The sequence below is a fragment of the Aphelocoma coerulescens genome, chromosome 17 (assembly GCF_041296385.1).
Source record: "Aphelocoma coerulescens isolate FSJ_1873_10779 chromosome 17, UR_Acoe_1.0, whole genome shotgun sequence".
Lineage (NCBI taxonomy): Eukaryota > Metazoa > Chordata > Aves > Passeriformes > Corvidae > Aphelocoma > Aphelocoma coerulescens.
This window is the reverse complement of record NC_091030.1, coordinates 5804447-5822979: the sequence shown is the minus strand read 5'-3', so window position 1 is coordinate 5822979 and position 18533 is coordinate 5804447. Positions and strand designations below refer to the sequence as shown.

The 18533-nt window shown below is 58.3% G+C and overlaps 3 protein-coding genes across 6 annotated transcripts in view; 2 read left to right on the top strand and 1 right to left on the bottom strand.

Moving 5' to 3' along the window:
- The window catches only part of PTGES (prostaglandin E synthase), a 112137-nt gene that overhangs the window by 53908 nt on the left and 39696 nt on the right, over positions 1 to 18533 (top strand). The window lies entirely within an intron of this gene.
- On the top strand, positions 1555 to 6665 carry ASB6 (ankyrin repeat and SOCS box containing 6). Of its 2 annotated transcripts, none has more exons than XM_069031762.1 (7): positions 1555 to 1603; positions 2514 to 2748; positions 3198 to 3379; positions 3752 to 3858; positions 4115 to 4223; positions 4708 to 4794; positions 4954 to 6665. In XM_069031762.1, the coding sequence occupies exons 2-7, from the start codon at positions 2636 to 2638 to the stop codon at positions 5631 to 5633; spliced, it is 1278 nt and encodes a 425-aa protein (XP_068887863.1). In that variant the 5' UTR covers positions 1555 to 1603; positions 2514 to 2635; the 3' UTR covers positions 5634 to 6665. The 2 variants fall into 2 exon arrangements, with proteins under 2 accessions (XP_068887863.1, XP_068887864.1); XM_069031763.1 differs by lacking the exon at positions 1555 to 1603 and adding an exon at positions 1661 to 1965.
- On the bottom strand, positions 7574 to 10947 carry NTMT1 (N-terminal Xaa-Pro-Lys N-methyltransferase 1). 2 transcript variants are annotated; one of them, XM_069031764.1, is made up of 5 exons: positions 10859 to 10947; positions 9802 to 9861; positions 8834 to 9036; positions 8363 to 8615; positions 7574 to 7963 (listed from the first exon to the last, which is right to left on the bottom strand). In XM_069031764.1, exons 3-5 carry the CDS (start codon positions 8993 to 8995, stop codon positions 7707 to 7709), a joined length of 672 nt encoding a protein of 223 aa, XP_068887865.1. In that variant the 5' UTR covers positions 8996 to 9036; positions 9802 to 9861; positions 10859 to 10947; the 3' UTR covers positions 7574 to 7706. The 2 variants fall into 2 exon arrangements, with proteins under 2 accessions (XP_068887865.1, XP_068887866.1); XM_069031765.1 differs by lacking the exon at positions 10859 to 10947 and adding an exon at positions 10714 to 10738.

Sequence of the window (18533 nt, the reverse complement as noted above, 5' to 3'; positions counted from 1 at the left end):
CCCCAAACCCGACCCAGGGGGGGCTGCTGGGCTGCAAAGGGGGGGTCCAGGCCAGCTGCCCGTAGAGGTGCCACTGCACAGCACCAAGCCCCTGTGGCACCGGGGCCAGCAGCCACCCTGCAAAGGACCCTGCCCTGCCCTGACGGTGGGCTCGGGGTCCAGGGTCTGCAGGCACTGGGGTCCCCCACCCAGGCACCCCACTTTGTGTGGGGAAGGGAAGGGTGGGAAACATGGGGGACCGTGACAGCATGTCAGAAAAATGCCCAGCCGGCGCGGCCTCCTCGCCCCCTCTGCCCCGGGGCCACGGCTGCCTGCTGGAATCTGGAAGCGCTCCACCGGAATAAAATAAATACGTAAATAGGAAACCCAAGGCGGCTTCAGTTATTGCCGCTCTCCAAAGCTCCCCGCGCTGGCAGATTCCACCAGAATAATAATAAAAATAATGATGATTATGATAATAGTGCCAATAAATCCTGGGATAATGTTTCCCCTGGTAGCTCTTGCAGCAGGGGAGGGTCCAGGCGCTGTGGGCAGCAGCACCAGAGCTATCCCCAGCCCCGGGGAGGCAAGCAGCCACCGGGTGCCACCTCCCAGCAAACCTAGCCCGGCCTGGGTGGGTCCTCCAGAGCGGGGGGGACACCCAGGGAAAAGGGGGACACCCGGGCTGGGGGACAGCCAGGGATGGGGAACATCCGGGGGAAGGGACACCCGGGCGGGGGTTATCCAGGGGAGGGGACACCCAGGGATGGAGGACACCCATGGTGGGGGGACACATGGGGAAGGGGACATTCGGGGCATGGGGGAGCGCTGGGAGGGGGGAGGACAACGGGCAAGGGGATACTCGGGGCGGGACACCCGTGGGAGAGGGGACACCCGGGGGAGGGGGACACCGGGGGAGAGGGGACACCGGGGGAGGGGGACAGGGGGGACAGATGGGGACACCGGGGGAGGGGACAGAGGGGACAGAGGGGGACACCGGGGGAGGGGGACAGGGGGGACACAGGGGGACACCGGGGGAGGGGACAGAGGGGACAGAGGGGGACACCGGGGGAGGGGGACAGGGGGGACAGAGGGGGACACCGGGGAGGGGACAGAGGGGGACACCGGGGGAGGGGGACAGATGGGGACACCGGGGGAGGGGACAGAGGGGACAGAGGGGGACACCGGGGGAGGGGACACAGGGGGACACCGGGGAGGGGACAGAGGGGACAGAGGGGGACACCGGGGGAGGGGACAGAGGGGACAGAGGGGACACAGGGGGACACCGGGGAGGGGACAGAGGGGGACACCGGGGAGGGGACGGGGGGGACACAGGGGGACACGGGGGAGGGGACAGAGGGGGACAGAGGGGACAGAGGGGACACAGGGGGGTGCCGGGGGGTGCCGGGGGAGTCCCCCCGCCCCCGCCCCGCGCGCGGCCGCGTGCTGCCCCCTGCCGGCTGCGCGCCGCTGCGGCCACGCCCCACCGAGGCCACGCCCCCGCGTGACCACACCCACGAGAGACCGCGCCCCCGGCCTGACCCCGCCCCGGCGCTCCCGGCGGGTTCCGGTTCCGGTTGCGGTTCCGGTTCCGGTTCCGGTTCCGGTTGCGGTGCCCAGGCAGGTGAGGGGCGGCAGGGCCGGGGGCTCGGGGCGCTCGGCCGGGGCTGATCCGTGAGGGAGAGGCGGTGCTCGGGCCGCCCTTCCTCCCCGTGCTGCTCGGCGAGTTCGGGGCCGGTGGCGGGGGTTGCACTGGAATGTTTGAGCGGTTTTTTTTGTGAAAACGAACTGGGGTTTATAGAGTGGTTTGGGGTTTTTTTTTCCCCGCTGTAGTCTGATGTACCTCTTCAGAGGAAAGAGTGATGAGTGTGTTTAATATACCTAAAAATATATGTATGCAGCCCACTCAACCTGTCAGGAGTGCTGCATACCCATATTCATTTATTTATTTGTTTACACGTACGCGCTGATAACACAAATATTCCTGTAAGTATTGTAAAACAAAGAAACAAATTAGTTTTATTTTTTATTAGCTCATTTGACTATTGAACTTAAGTAAAGAATGATAAGGAAATGAAAATTTTTACAGATCTTTTGTGTAGCCATCCGTAGGCAGGGTCCTGTTGTTCATCCTGCTGGGGTCTGGGGGCTCCTGGCCCTGCCTCCCCGTGGGGTGCGGGGAGATTTCGGGGCTCCCTGGGGTTGCACCCAGTGCGCTGGGGAGTTGGTGGTCCCTGGGGTGGCTCCAGCCCCCTCTCCCACAAAAACCAGGCAGGGCTTTGCTGGTTGCAGACACCCCGGGGCACTCAGAGCACCCCCAGCCTGCGGGGGCTCGTGGCAGAGCCTCTGCCCCAGGGCTTTGTCCCCAGCCTGGGCTCCGCCTGGATGCTGTGCCCAGATAACTGCAGCTTGCAGCTCTGTGTGCAGGAGATAATTTGGAGACACCAAATTGGTGTGTGGGAGGAGATCCCTGCGCTGGGCTGGGCTGCCTTTTATATAAGGAGGGGGGACGCTGTGTTTTCTTCTCTGTTCAGATCTGCTGAAGGCCTTGTTTGCTTCGAAAGGAGAGAAGAGCCCCTTGGAGAGGGGGCTTGGCTGCGGGAGGACAGTGGTGCCGTGCTGAGGCCCCCGACGGGCTGGGCACGGGCAGAGCACGATGCCTTTCCTGCACGGCTTCCGCAGGATCGTCCTGGAGTACCAGCCCCTGGTGGATGAGCTCCTGGGGCTGCTGGCCATGCCCAACACGGAAAGGCAGAGCTCCCTGGAGAGGTAACGACAGGGGGCCCAACACCCTGGGGTGTTTTTGGGGGATAGTTGGAGCTCAGGGACGTGGCCGAGGTTGGACAGCGTTGGCTTGGGACAGCCCCCAGTCCTGGGGAGCAGCTCATCCCACAGAACCTCCTTTTGCTGCTGTTCTTTGGGAATGTGGAGGTGGAGGAAGGCAAACAAAGGAGCTATGGATGCTCCCCAGGAACAGCCCTTTCTGCCTGACTCCTGGCAATAAAGCCTAAGCTGGGGCTCAGCTGAGGCCCTGAAGCTGCTGTGTAACCCCACCAGCAGCAGGTTGGAGACCCAGTGGGTACAGGACCAGAGGGGAGACCAGGGATCTTTCTCCCTGGGGAGAGCAAGGATTTTTCCTTCTTCCCTGGTGCCGCTTTGACCCCTGCACACCTGAGCTATGTTCACTGAGTAACTGGGGGGTTTTTGTGTGTCTCAAGCCCTTCCTGCCTGGATGGTGACAGGAGCCAGCTCTCAGCTGTGAGAAGAGTCCTGGAGAGGGAGACCCACTCCCCATTTTATCAGGAAGGTGTGAGCTATGCCCTGCTGAAGGTCACCGAGCTGGGGCTCGTCCCTGCTGCAGAAATCCTCCTGGAATTCGGTGCTGACCTCAGCTTTGAAGGTGAGGCTGGTGGAAAGGGGGCTGGGCCAGGAGGAATCAGCAGATGAGAAGCTGCCCTGGGCGGTGGGGATAGCTGGGGCAGAAAGAGGAGGTGCTACCAGCTCAGACCACTCCCGCTCCTTGCTGGAGTAGTGTGGATGTACCTTGTAGAGACCCAGCCGCAAGGATGGACCGAGGGACGCCAGGGACTTGGGGGCTTTTGGCAGGATAGAGTCATTGGAACAGCAGGACCCAGGGTGCATGTGACAGCCGTGTTTTCACAGGCATCACTGTGCTCCCAGGGCCCTCCCCAGCTGTCCCCTTCCACTCTTGGCAGGTGCTGGGGCTATTTTGGGGAGGTCCTTTGTTCTCTCTGACTGTTCTTGTTCTCAGACCCAGTCACCTACTACACCCCCCTGCACATCGCGGTGCTGCGCAACCAGCCGGACGTGGTGGAGCTCCTGGTGCACCACGGCGCCGACATCAACCGCAGAGACCGGGTACGGCTTTGCTGCCTGGGCTGAGCCCCCCAAGCCAGAGCTGCTCTGGTGTGTGGGGACAGCCCTCCTGCTTCCCTCCTCCCGAGCCTCACCATGTGCTTGTTCCCCTTGGCACATCCCTGTGCCTGCTGTCCCTAGTGCTCTGATGTTGTGGCAGAAGGTCAAGTTGCCTTTGGCCAAGATAAAGCCCAACAGCAACTCCCTGGACATACTCGCAGTCTTCAATATTTACCAGTGGTTTTTAACTGTTTTGCAGATCCATGAGAGCAGTCCCCTGGATCTGGCCAGCGAGGAGCCCGAGCGGTTGCCGTGCCTGCGGCGGCTGCTGCAGCTGGGGGCCAGTGTCAACGCTGCTGACAAGAACGGTCCGTGTGCCCTGCCCGGCTCCCCCAGCTGAGGGTGGGCTGGGGCGGGGCACAGGGGCTGGGGCCATTCGCTGCTGCACTTGCTCCCTGCTTACGGACGGGTTTGGGAGTTGGGAGCAGGCTGGCAGAACCTCCCTGTGCTCAGTATTCTCTTCTGGTGTGCTGGCTGTGTGAAAAGGGCTGAACTCAGCTCTGTGCAGTCCAGGGGAGGTGGGATGGGGCTGTGCCTCTGTAGTCCTGTGGTGCCCACTTATTCTAAAACTCACTCCACTGTGGCACATGTACCCACTGAGGCTACCATTAGTCCTGCATGTGTGGCCTGTGACTGTCCCCATGGCTGGGCACCATCATGGGAACAGTGGAAGGCTCTGCTAGAAGTGTTGTTACTCCCTGTGTTTGGCTGTGGGTGGGGTGGATTGTTTTCCTTCCTGCCTTTTGGCATGTCACCCTGTTGTCCTGTGACTGACTGACTGCTCCACTGCAGGGAAGACAGCACTGCTGCATGCCCTGGCCAGCAGTGACAGTGGCCAGATCCACAATACTGATAGCATCCGTCTTCTGCTGGAAGGAGGTAAGGAAAACCTTCTCCCCTTTCTGGGCTGGCTGATTCTTTGTGCAGGACTCCTTTATGTTCCCACTGGATCAGAGTAAAGCCCAGGGGTGCTGGAGCTGGTGCTGGCCTGGCCCCATGCTCTACAATGTCAGTTAGGTTCTCTGTCCCTTCCTGCAGGCGCAGATGTCAGGGCTGCCACCAAAGATGGTGACACCGTCTTCACCTATGTCATCTACCTGCTGGGAGAGATGCCGTACAGCCGCACCGACGAGGAGGCTGAGGACATTGAACGCTTCTGCTTTCGTGTCACGCAGCTGCTGCTGGCCCACGGTGCCAACCCCAGCGAGTGCCCAGCCTCAGAGTCCCTCACACACTTCTGCTTAAAAAGCTTCACAGACTACTTCCCACTGCTGCGGTTCTTGCTGGAATCAGGTGCTGCCTACAACTGCTCCCTCCATGGTCCCTCGTGCTGGTCCGGCTTCCACATCACCTTTGAGCACCTCTGCTGGCACCTCAGTCGCTTAGACGATGAAACCTATTCCACAGACCTCATCCAGAAGGGTCAGACTCTGCTGGAGCTCATGATGGCCAGTTCACAAGCCATCCAGCTGCCCAGCAATTTTGAGGTCAACACCAGCAGCTGTAGGTCCCATGGGGAGAAGGTCCAGACTCTGTTCTGCTCTCTGAAGCAGCTGGAGCGCTCACCACAGGCACTGAAACACCTCTGCAGGGTGTTCATCCGGCAGCGCCTGAAACCGTGGCCAGTGGATGACAAAATCAAGGCTCTGCCTCTCCCAGACCGGCTGAAGTGGTACCTCCTCATCGACCACGCTGCTGCTGGGCACGAGGACCTCTGAGCCTGACAGTGCCTCTCTGTCTGCTCCCTCCACAGTCCTGCTGTGCCTATAGCCACCATATCTCTGCTCTGGGACAGTTTTCTCTGCAGGAAGAGGTGCTGCCCATGGAGTCCTTCTCTGTGGCATTCTGGGGGATGTTTTTTTGGGCACAACGTCATACATGTTTGTGCAGGTCTTGTTGCTCTGGGGCATGCCATGGGGAGGCAGGCAGAGCTCCTGGGCATAGGGGAGCTGGATACTGGGGCTGGTTTGGGGGGAGATTAGGCAAAGGCTTGGGGGCAGGATCAGTGGGTTGGGGGCTGTGACTGGACAGGCAGCCTGTCCCCTCTCTGCCAGCCCTGCCGTGGGTGGGTGATGCAGTGCCTTAGGTGTCCAGTGGAGTTGAGAGATGCCTTGGGGTGCTGGGAGAAGGAAGAGGTGTTCTGGCATTTCTGCCTCTGGTCCTGGTGGTGGAGGCAGGTCCAGCATTATCCTGTGGGTGTGGATGCCTTCCTTGCTCAGTGCAGACTTCTGAAACTGGGGATGGGAGTGAAGGGAAGTGGGGCTGGCAGCAGTGCCTGACTGCTCCACACCCTCTGAGTTTCTGCACCCCATCCTGGCACAGAGGACAATCTACCAAGGACATCTCAGAGCTGCTGGGCTCCAAAGCACACAGACAGATGTTTCCTAACTTTGTGGTGTGCTCCCTGTGCAAGGATGAGGAATGGGCAGCCAGCAGCTGAGTGCCTTGTGCCTCCCTCCCCAGTTCTTGGCTCTTTCCCTTGGTGACTGCTCCCAGGATCTTGTTCTCCAGTGCCTCCTTCCCAGGAACAAGAACTTGCTGCACCTGGAGGGCTCGTGTTCCAGCCTTGCCACAGCTGCCTGGCTCCCCTTTCCAGGCACCTGCTTCCTTGTGACGTGCCAAAGACTGGCCACAGAGCTGAGCCCCACACAGTTTTTTTGGTTTGTATTTTGTTTGTCATGGGGGACAGATGCAGGAGATGAAAAGAGGGAAAAATCTGTTCTGATTAAAGACTGATTGTATCAGGTGGATCTGGGATTCACTGGTGGTTTGGCTGCAGTGCCATTGCCCTCCTGCCAGCACTGAGTTTTACCCTCTCCTGCTCCATAGAACTGGAGCTGTGCGTCCTGATGAGCAAAACCCAGTAATGCGATAAAATTCTGCCCTGGAAAATTCTGTCTGGAATGGGAACTGAGCAATTAAATGAGGCCTTTTAAAATAACAACAGGGGCTTGTTTTTCCTGCAGGAGAGGTGGGGTGGAGGACAGTGATGGGGGGATGGCTGGAGGGTCGAGCTGCAGCAGACTCTGCACCTGGGCTCACCCCCGGCACGCTGCTGTGCCAGCGTTGGCCACCTTGGGCCAGTGGCCAGACTTAGGTAAATGAAGGAATATGGCTGAAGAGGCGATGGGAGTGTTCAAAGCCAGGTGATGGTGTGGGGTGCTGGGGGAGCAGCTGCAGTGTCACAGTGATGGAGCTGGAGGTGACAGGCTGGAGAGGTCTGGGAGCAGCTCAGACCACACCAGTGCACTCCCAGGGCTGCAAGGCTTTGTCTGGAGGGAGGATGTGGGGGACTCAGGGTTACACACTTCGACAATGCCCATGTAGGAAACCTGCTCAGGGGTTTAAAGGCCCTCAAAGCCCCAGAACCTGGATTTGCCTCCCCACTCCAGCACAGGGAAACAGCAGAAGTTCCTCCCCTTTACCTTGCCCATCTCACTGCTGATCAGCAGGAAGGGGTCTAACACCCAAGCAAAGAATGGAACCCAGATCATCCCAAAAGTGCTCTTGTTCATGAGCAGGAGCCCTGTGCACTGCAGTCAGCAACCTGCTGCTGCCCATAGATCACCTCGTGCATGGGAGACCCTCTTGCTCCTCTCCAGAGCCCCCGAGCGTGGCACAGAGCCAACATGCATCCGAAAAAGCCCACGTGCAGAAGTGCAACAGCAGGAAAATGTATTTGGCAAACACCTCTTTTCACAAACAGCAGCAACTTGGAAGACAAAGTCTCGTCCTTGTCACCAGCCCCTGGAAGGGAGTCACGACACGGGAGAGACCTTCTCCCGCTGCCCTCATCTCATGGCAAAGGTGTAGACGTGGTAGATCTCATCAGGGAAGTTCTCCTGGCGCTCCTCGGCCAGGAGGTGCAGCCCAGCTCTGCGGATGATCTTACGGACCACGTCCAGGTCCCGGCAGACGCTGCTGTCCACATCGTCCATGATCACACCCTCCTGAGCCATGTTGTCCTTGATGACCACGATGCCGTTGGGCCGCAGGCCGGCACGGCAGCGCTTCAGGAAGTCGGAGAGGTGGTTGTCAGTGAGATGTCCTGGAGGGGCAGAGCAGTGGTTAGAGGGCACAGAGTGACCAAGGGGAGGAAACCCAGAAGCTGCATTTGGGATCCCTCCTGATGCAAGTAGCCAAATACTTGAGCCGTTTGCAGGGAAAGCTCTAGCTTGGGGGCATCCAACTTGTGTCTCACTACTCAGCTCCATCCAACCCACACCTCCGCTCTGGCCTCTGAGGGCTTGGCGGAAAAGACCCTTGGGGGAAAAAGTACAGTGCCCCTCCATGGGATGGGGGGCAGCTGCCCACCCCAGGCCCCCACCCATGCTGTGATGCTCATCCTTCATGAAGACCTCAAGCTGCTCTCCCCAGTGCGTTGGGCACCTGCCCCTCAAGGGAAGGGGACAGGCTGGAAAGACCCCGCAAGTGGAGTGACCCTCACCGATGACCCACTGGATCCAGATGACATCATAGGAGTTTGGCTCGGGGCTGAAGTCCTGGAGGCCACAGCAGAAGTAGTTGCGCACCCGCCTGCCCTCCTCGCCCAGGTAGCTCTTGGCCTTGGTGAGGAAGTCCTCTGTCACATCCACCATGTCCACTGTCTTGAAGAGGGGCAGCAGCAGCCGCTTGGTGATCCGGCCAATGCCAGCCCCGCAGTCCAGAGCACGGGTTGTCCCCGTCCGGTTGGGGCCATCCTGCAACAACACCGTGAGGGGCTGAATCCCACTGTGAGGTACCCACAGAGGAGAAACAGGACAACCACCCAGGGCAGGACTGGGATATAGGGAATCCATTGCAGGGCAAAGGTCTCCCAGCATGTAACAGAGGATCCCATGGAGCAAGTCAGAGGGAAGAGCCCAGCTCCACGCTAGAAGGGTGGGGTTTTAGGAGCACAACAAACTGTGCCACCTACCCGCAGAAACCTCTGCAGGAACTTCCTGGAGCTGTTGATGTCGATGCTGGAGATGTGGCCATAGCCCCCCAACATGCCATCCACCGTGGCGGGCACGTCCTTCCAGTACTTCTCCGCCTTGGAGTAAAACTCAAACTCGTTCTCCACCACCTCGCTGGTCATGCTGGCCAAGGGCACGCGCCCACACGGGACTCGCTGCTCCCCTGGGATGGGAGAACCCCAAACCAGGGAGGAATGAGTCAGCTCTGCCAGTACCCCACATCTGTTTATCACCCCTTCCCCCTCCCCAGGGCTACTGCAAACTCCAAAAACATTCAGCTGAGAGCAAGAAGGAACAAAGATCTAAATCCTGGTATTTTCTGGAGACCAACAAACCCAAAATCCCTCCCTGGGCAGATGCCTCAGCCAGAACAGGCATGGCAGAGCCTTGCTCAGCAATACACCCAATTATATGATTCTTTTTTAGGGCTGACCCACCCTTTTCACCTATTCTGCCTCTCCTTTCCCTGTCTTAACATTTTACAGATTACATGTTTATGTGTGGCGACAACCCCATCAGTCACCTCCAATTACATCTGGAGTTGCTAAAAGTTATCCTGAGCACCTACCTGAGGATTGTAAATCTCAGCCGTGACCATAAGTTAGATATTTGCAATATAATAAAGTCAAGGTATAATCAGCAATACAAGCTATAAATCCCCCCCAGGCATCTCATAATTCAAACCACTGTGGATTTGATTAACTGCACTGGGGATTAGAAACTAGATTTAAGGTGGCCAAAGGGTAAATTCAAGGACTTCAAACACCTTTACAAATAAAGAAATATATAGTGTTCGTGGCTTGAATTTGCTGGCAAATATCCCATTAGACACAAAACCTTTTCTATAGCAGCTTAGACAGGTTTGGTGGCCCCACGTGGCCTTGAACAGCCTGGGGATAGGAAAGGGGGACATAGCATCTCAACTTACAGGTCACCGATGGAAATCCAGTTTGGCTCAGTGGTGCCAGGAGCCGGTCTGCGCTGTGATCTAGGAGCAGAGAAGATGCAATTTAAGTGCCAAATCACCGCTCTCACTCTATGAGTGTGACCGTGGCCTGAGGAAACCACAGGTAAGAGCCACCCCAGCCCCACAGACATGCTCCTGGGGAGACTGGGGGACAGCTGCTGCTGGTGCCCCTTAGCTCAAAAGCTGACCCATGAGTGTAGCCAGTGCACGGAGGGTTCTGGCTCCACTTTTCAGCAGTGGTCCTGTCTGATCTCACAAGTTGGGACCCAGGCTCACCCTCCCGGCAGTGTCCGCATTCCTTGGCCCTGGGTTTGGCTTGGTGAGTCCCTGGTGACTCATTTTTCAGGGTCACAGGCTACCAGCACAGGTGGAGAGCACCCAGGACCCAGAAGATGGCTCTACCCACCTCCCTTAACCCGAACCTAAACCTGGAGCCGAACCCTTCCTGCTGCCCCGGGAGCCCCTGAACCGCGGCCGGTGCCCGTGGAGGTGCGGGCAGGTGAAGGCCGGGACTCGCCCCACGCACCCCGCAGCCGTGGGGAAAAGGTCACACGGCGTGGGGGGGTCACCTCAGTGTGGGGCCCTCTGCCCGAGCCCTGGGGCGATCGCAGGCCGGGGGGCGGCAGGGAAAGGGGGTGCGCGGGCGGGGGGTCCCCAGGCCGAGGGGGGCTGTGGCTGTGCCGCCATGGGGGGCACGGGGGTCCCGTCCCGGGCCCGAGGGGTGTTACACCAGCCCTATGCGGTGCGAGGGGGCGGTCCCCGGTGCAAGGCCCAACCGGGCCCTTTCGCCTCCCGCCCATCGGGGATGAGCCCTCCCCCGCGCTCCAGGCCCGCGGTGCTGTGGACCCCGCGGGCCGCCGGGTGCAGCCCTACCCCGGATCCGGCCCGGGCAGCTCCTCCGGCCCCTCCCGACCCCACCCCCCTGCAGCCGCGGCCCGGGGAGGGGCGTGCCGGTAGTGCCGGGGGGTGCCCGGTGCCGCCGCTCCCTCGGGCCGCGACCCCCGGGCCCCCCCGTTACCTCCGGCCGCGGCCGCGCGCTGCCCCAGCACGGGACGGGCGGCGGCGGGGACCAACCAGGCGGCGGCGTGGTGGTGACGTCACGGTGACGTCACGGGACGGGCCCTGCCCCGCTGTGCCACTGCTGCCCGCGCGGGGGCGCTCCGGGACGGGGGTCGGGGGTGGTCAGCGGGGGGGCGGACTGGGATGGACTGGGATGGACTGGGATGGACTGGGACAGGCGGGGGCGCACTGGGACGGACTGGGGCGGACCGGGATGGATTGGGACGGACTGGGACGGACTAGAAGGGACAGGGATGGATTGGGGCGGACTGGGACAGGCCGAGCAACCCAAGAGGAGTCCGCGGGTACCGCGCGGTTCTTGAGGGGCAGGCTGGCACGGGAGCCCGGCCGGGTGGCACCGGCGTGGCAGGACAAGCAGCCGCGGGGGTGTTCTGGCCGGGCTACCCGCGTGTCGCCGTCCCAGCTCCTGCTCCTGCCCCCGGCCCCGGTCCTGTCCCGCCGTTGTCCTTGCCCCGGTCCTCGTCCCGGTCCCGTCCCATCCCCTCCCGCCGTGTCCAAGTGCGGGCGCCAGGGGGCGCTGTTGTCCCGCCGTTGCGCCGCCGCCGCCGCGGGAACTTCGGAGCGTCCTGAGGGGAGCGGGGCCCGCTCGTGCCCCGGCACCGACAGAGCCCGGTACCGACAGAGCCCGGTACCGACAGAACCCGGCACCGACAGAACCCGGCACCGACAGAGCCCGGTACTGACAGAGCCCGGTACCGACAGAACCCGGTACCGACAGAGCCCGGTACTGACAGAGCCCGGTACTGATAGAACCGGCACCGACAGAGCCCGGTACTGATAGAACCTGGTACCGACAGAGCCCGGTACCGATAGAACCCGGTACTGATAGAACCGGCACCGACAGAGCCCGGTACTGATAGAACCGGCACCGACAGAGCTCGGTACTGATAGAACCTGGTACCAACAGAGCCCGGTACTGATAGAACCGGCACCGACAGAGCCCGGCACCGACAGAGCCCGGTACTGATAGAACCCGGTACCGACAGAGCCCGGTACTGATAGAACCCGGTACTGATAGAACCCGGTACCGACAGAGCCCGGCACCGACAGAGCCCGGTACTGACAGAGCCCGGTACCGACAGAGCCCGGCACCGACAGAGCCCGGCACCGACAGAGCCCGGCACCGACAGAGCCCGGTACTGACAGAGCCCGGTACCGACAGAGCCCGGCACCGACAGAGCCCGGCACCGACAGAGCCCGGTACTGACAGAGCCCGGTACTGATAGAACCCGGTACCGATAGAACCCGGTACCGACAGAGCCTGGTACCGATAGAACCCGGTACCGACAGAGCCCAGCACCGACAGAGCCCAGCACCGACAGAGCCCAGCACCGATAGAACCTGGTACCGGCAGACCCCAGCACCGGCAGAGCCCGGTACCGACACATCACAGCACCGGCAGACCCCGTACCGACTGACATCCCCCAGCACTGGCCCCCCATATGCCCCTTCACGTACTTGTGCCCACCCAGTGCCCAGTGCGGGCACCGATCCCAGTGCTCCCAGTGTCCCCAGCCCTCCCGTGCCCTCCCTGCCTGGTTCTGCCGAACCAGCATGGGGAGCTGAGGCCCGACCTGCTCATCACAGCTGTGTCCCCCTCCCCAGTGCAGCTGAGACCATCCCCTTTTGGGGTCTCATCCCACCCTGTGATACCCTCACCCCAGCAGGACAGGGTTAGTGGGACCTGGGGGTGCCCAAGCCCTTTGGAAGAGGATTGCTGTAGGGACAGTGACAAAGCTGGGTTGGCTACAGTCGTGTCTGTGGGGAATTGAGGCTGGCGTGGATTCTCTGGTGTCTAATATGGGCTGATTCCTTCCCTCACTTTCCCCAGAAACTGAGTTTCACGAAACCTGTAGGGACAAAATCTGCGTGAAATCACTGAAAGCTGTCAGAAGGCAGTGGCAACAGGGGCAATGCTGCATGGGCAGAAGAGGAGCAGGGCCCGTTCCCAGCACCCACCTATCCCAAAATATCCTAATGGCCCAAGCAAGGTCTTGCTGTCCCCAAAACAGAGCTGCTCACACCATAGCCATCCAGAAATCCATGGCAAACCAGGATGTGGCCTCCGGGACAGAGCCCCTTGCCATCCTTCCATGGGACATATGCAGAAAGGGAGTCCCCACATTTGGGCAAGCAGCCATCACCCTGGGACAGCTTTTGGGCCCCCAGGTCCCCTGAGTCCTTGTGAAGGGACCTGAGTGTGCTGGGGACAGCAGTGACCTGAGCTGGGGGCTGAGATAAGGAGTGTGTGTTTAGTCAACTGCAGAGCAGGGGACACAGAGCATCTGTATGCACAAAAAGCACTGCTTGCACCCCACTTTGTTTTTCAGATTTTAAAGAAGCAAGGCTCTTTGTCACCAGGGAGAGGACACTGAGCACAGGGTGATGGCACCTCGCTGCTCACAGGCAGGACGGGTGTTTGGGAGGTGCCTGGGGGTGAGTGTCCCCATGCACAGGCACCTGAATGACCCAAACCCACCAGTTTTCCCCTCACCAAAGCTGCCAGCAGCCATTGCATCGCTCCAGTTATCACCTGTGTTTTCAAGCAGGCAGTGGGCACCTGCATCCTATTGATGCCACCTATTTTCCATGGTGCCTGCAGTATTTGCTCCCTCTGCTTCCCCAACAAAAGACACTTTTATCCTTCATTTCACTGAGCTGCACTGGGGCTCCTGAAGACTCTTTCCATTAAGCCCCAGCCACCTCCTCCATCCTCCCCTATTGCCAAAACCCTTCATGATGGCAGGAAGGGAACGGTGCTCCCATCCCTTCCAGGGGCTGGGGCTCTGCTTTGGCCCCTCAGATTACAATAAAACCTGCAGCAGTTGCCTTAACTCAAGGACAGATCTTGTTTGCAAATGTTCCTTTTGATTTTATATTATTATTAATTTCATTAAGGTAAGAGAGTGTGGCTGAAAATTAAAAGGAAAACTGAACTGAGTGTCCTTGAGCTCACCATGTTCCTGAGCCCAGCTGGGGGCAAGGGTCCCAGCATTGAGGACTCACTGTCGAGTCCCACTCTCTGCTGGAGACAGGTCCAACCTTGGGGCCAGTTTGTGCAAAGCCAAATCTACAAAAAAGAGTGGCAGCAGCAGCCACAGCTCCAGCCATGCCGCAGAGCCTCCCATGCCCTCCTGGGCTCAGCTGCCTCCCCGTGGTCACTGCTGCTGGGAAATGCTTTTCCTCTGACGGGTTTCAATCTTGTCACTCAGTAATTCCTTGTGCAACGAGACAGAAAACACCCCCCAGACCCCTCTCTCCAGACCATTTGTTTCCCTGCACACCCTCCCTCCTGCTCCCACTCACTCACCACCTTCCAAGGCAATCATGGTGCTGCGATTGCTCTTCAGGAATATTTTTTTTTCTTTTCCCCAGGTGCTTAATCACCCTTATTACCCTTTTCTGATTAATTAATTCTAATTAATTTTGCACTATCATTTTTGAGAAGAGGTGACCAGGATGGCACATGTTGTTGCAGGTGATTTGCAAGGCAGGTCCTGCAGCGCCGGTACAGCCCTACCCTTGGTGTCGTTTAACCCGGGCCCAGGTGGGCACCTCCTGGCCCATGTGCTGCCATTAACAGCAATTAATAGAGCACTGAAACCTCCAAGGCTATGGGAAGAGCCCTGAGGTACTTCCCTGGGAACCACATGGGATGTTCCCATCTCCTCTGCTCTGCCTCAGCAGCAGGGTTGAACCCTGGCCAAACCTGCCCCCATGTCCATGTTTGCCCAGCTCCTTCAGCCACCTCTGCTGTGCCATGGCCAAGGCTTGAGAAGTCAGAATAAATTAGGTCAGGGTTTCTCCATGCTCTGCCGAGAGCCACCAAGGCGCTCACAGACACGACAGAGACACGGATCCCTTTGTGCCAGCCATGCTCCATCACCTCTCATCTTCCAGCACTGGTGCCAGCCCCTCTCCAGGTATCAGCAGGGGCTTCACCTGTGGCACCCTGGGGCCTTTGTAGCCAAAAGCTGACATGGTTTGGGTGATTCTACCCTTAAACACAGATGTCTTGGGGACAGAGGTCATTGTCCCTTTGCTGTTTGTCCCAGAAGCAGCCCCTGGTCTGCACCTCATCCCAACCACCCAGTGAGGAGAGGGGACATGGGCTGGGAGGCTGCAACCACACTCCTGCCCTTGTCAGGGCTTCCCATGTCCCTGTCACCAGCTACTGGGTGCTGTCCTCAAACAGTCTGGAGCTGGTCGGGCACTTCTGCTGGCCGGGTGTCCACCCAGCATGGCTCGGGGCTGGGACTGTCCATCCCACCTCACTCCCTCAGCTGCTGGCTCTCATTAGGAGGCTGCAGCACCACCACCACCATTGCTGACCCTCCCAACAGCCCAAAATATAAAAAATGCATTTATTATACATAGTATAATAGATGTGATAGATGATAAACTGCATGCTATATACCAGCTAGTAGATAATGGGTATAGTGAATATATTATATATAAATACTATGCAATGTGTGTATAATACTGTGAATATAACTGTGTATATATGTGTATATATACACATATATAGTGTAAATGGACTGTTTATGCCTATATATATTATATATATGGCATACCATATACACCATACATATATACACGTGTATTTGTGTACCAGATTGACAGATATAGGTATATGCAAATATATAGGTACACAAAGATATATATATATATACACACACACATACATACATATATAAAACATATTTTTATGTGTTTGTATGGTGTACATGTTTTGGTGAGGGGAAAGAGGGAGAGAGAGGGAGTACGTTTGTGTGTGTACATGTGTAGATCACTCTGAAACTGCCCTGGCTCCCTGGCCAGTGCAGGGCAGTGAAGAGGAAGAGGAGGGAGACACAGAGGAAAGGCACAGCAGGGAGGAAAAGAGAGAGAATACAAACTGCTCCAAGTTACAAATGCTCCCCTCTTTGATTAATTGTACTTTCTGTTTGATAAATGTTACTCATGAGTATAAAATATGCAAAGCACTTAGCAAGTGCACACTGTTTAAAGAACTCAACTAACTAAATTAAAATTCGATGATAGAACAGAGCTGCTGAAGAGCAGCGTGGCAGCGCTGTTTGGGGAGCCAGCCCTTGGCCACAGCCACGCAATCCTGCCTGTGCATCCCTCCCTGGAAAACCCAGCCATGGCACCACCCAGCCCAAAGGGGAGGTGGGTGAGTTTGGTGAGGCCATGGGTGGGGATTTCTTGTGTGGTCCCCAGTGCCCTCGTTGGGTCCCTGTGGGGTGGTGAGGGGCTGTGAGGGGCCACTCCAGAGCATCCTCACCCCCCAACCCCAGTGCAGGGCTGTCTGCTGGCTTGGATGAGGCAGGGATAAATTGCTTTAATTTCTAAGCTCTAACCATTGCATCCAAGCACCCTGCTCCAGTGACCCAGTGGCTCCAGTCTACCACCCAAACCCCCAAACCAGGGGTTTTCTGGTACTGCTGAGCCCCAGTGCAGCACCCCACAATCCCACCCTGTGCCCCCCTCACCCTGAACCACCACATCACCCTGGGGAGTGACGCCTCCCTGCCCACTCTCAGTGCTACATCCTTCCAGCCCATTGAAGAAAAACAACTCAGCCCTTCCTGCCTTTCCCAAAATGGCAGCTGAGCCCCCTCAGGTGACAGGGAGACCCCCAGCATGGGACCCAGTCCCCCCATGAGTCCTGCCAGCTCCTGTCTCTGCCCCAGCTCAGGAGCTGGGGGATGCAGGAAGCGCTCTCAGGAGGATGAGGTGTGCCCTGGGAGGATGCAGCAGGAGGATGCAGAGGGAGGATGCAGTGAGAGGATGCAGAGGGAGGATGCAGTGTGGACACCGAGCAGTGTCCCTGGCTCCCAGTGCATGGCACGTGCCCGGCTTGCACTGGCCATGCTCCTCGGCCTCCCGCTCTCTGCCATCCCATCATCCCAGGTGAGCAGGGCTTGCTGGAGGCGGCTGGGCTTTGAAAGCAGCAGCAGCAGCTGTGTCAGGCAGGTAGCAGCTCCCTCCTGCCTGCATTTGAGAGGAGAAAGAAGGAGGAAAACCTGGCCTGGATCTGGCCTGACTGAGCTCTTCCCTCTCTGCAAAGATTCAAGAACCCCACTGGAGAGGTTTAAGTCACTGGATGACCCACAGGACCCCACGCCACCATCACCCTGTCTCACAGCACCTCACTGGAAACCTAAAAACATCCTAAAAACAGACTTAGCTCTGATGGAGCTTCAAGTTCATAATTTCTCTGATGCCAACAAACCCAGACAGAATGCTGGTGCTGATGGGTAAAACTCTTCAAGTCTTACAGCCATGGGATACTTTTTTTTCCTAATTCTCCTGAGCCTCCTCCCAACCCTCCAGCCAAGCCCAGCTCTCAGAGCAAGAAGATGTAGGCAGGGAATGAGCAGGACAGAGGGACTTGACCAGGGGAAAGAGAATCTTTTTCTCCAAAGATTCAAGTCTTCACTAGGTGTAAGAATCCTTCTGCAAGGCATGACCCTACACCTCAGATGGGCAGAGACTAAAATAATCCACACTTCGCAAAACTTCCTGGGAGATTTCGGCAGGGAGGGATGAGCTGGTGTGGCACCACAAGGCGCTGCTGCGGAGCCAGCCCCGAGCCCAGCCCCGAGCCCCCGGCGCGGCCCCGGAGCCCCCGGCACATCCCATTGCGGCACGGCCGATGCCGCTCTCGGTGGGAAGAAGCCGGCTCAGCTTATCCTTGCAGTTTGAGCAATGATTTCGCCCCTGTGAACCCACCCGGCTGTAAATCCTGGCACAGACAAGCCCCAAACATTCATTTCAGGCAACGCAGTTTGTGTCATCTCGGCATTAGCATTTGCACTCTTATTAATTAATACTTGTTAAACCAAGACTAAAAATAAAGCTCTCGGCTCCCCGCCTCAGCTAACGCCTCTTTGCCCTCGCCCGGCAGCACGGCTGGGCTGTGGCGGGCTCAGCACCCAGCTGCTCCCTTCTCCAGAGCCAGAACTGGAAGAAAAGGACTGTGTTGAAGCAGGAATCCTGCTAAAGGAAAAATCGCCCCTTTCTGCACCCCCTTGGTGGGACAAACCAGCCTTCCCGACCATGGTTTTGTGTGTGGAGGGACAGCAGTGCACACAGTATTTAACTTCTTTTTTTTCCATTCCAGCTTCTGAATTTGTTTTTCTTTTGCAGCCCTTTTTCTTCCTGGGCTGGGCCAGCTTGGTTGCACTTCCCGTTCAGAGCTGATTTCATTTCCCAGGCAGGACATCCTGGGAGGGCTCTTGTTCAGGAAGGAAATGGTTCATCGGGGTGGGCACAGGTGAGCGCAGTGCCTGCACACAGGCAGGTGCTGCCACTGCTGCCTTCAACAGCATCCAACAGGCAGCAGTTGCTGCAAAAGTCCCTTTTTCCTGCCTGGGACTGGTACTGCCCATCAGCATCCCTTCGGATGCAAAGCAAGTGACTGCACGTGTGGGTTTGTGCTGCTGCTGGGGCACCTGTGGAGGAAAAAAGGGCCTGAAATGGGGGTCAAAAAAGCTTTTGGGGAACCCCGGGGTGAAACCTGGCTGGGTTTGGGCACAGGTAATGGTGCTCCCCACCACACTCCAGCCAACCATTAAACCCACCAGGCTCCATGTTTCCTCTGTTCC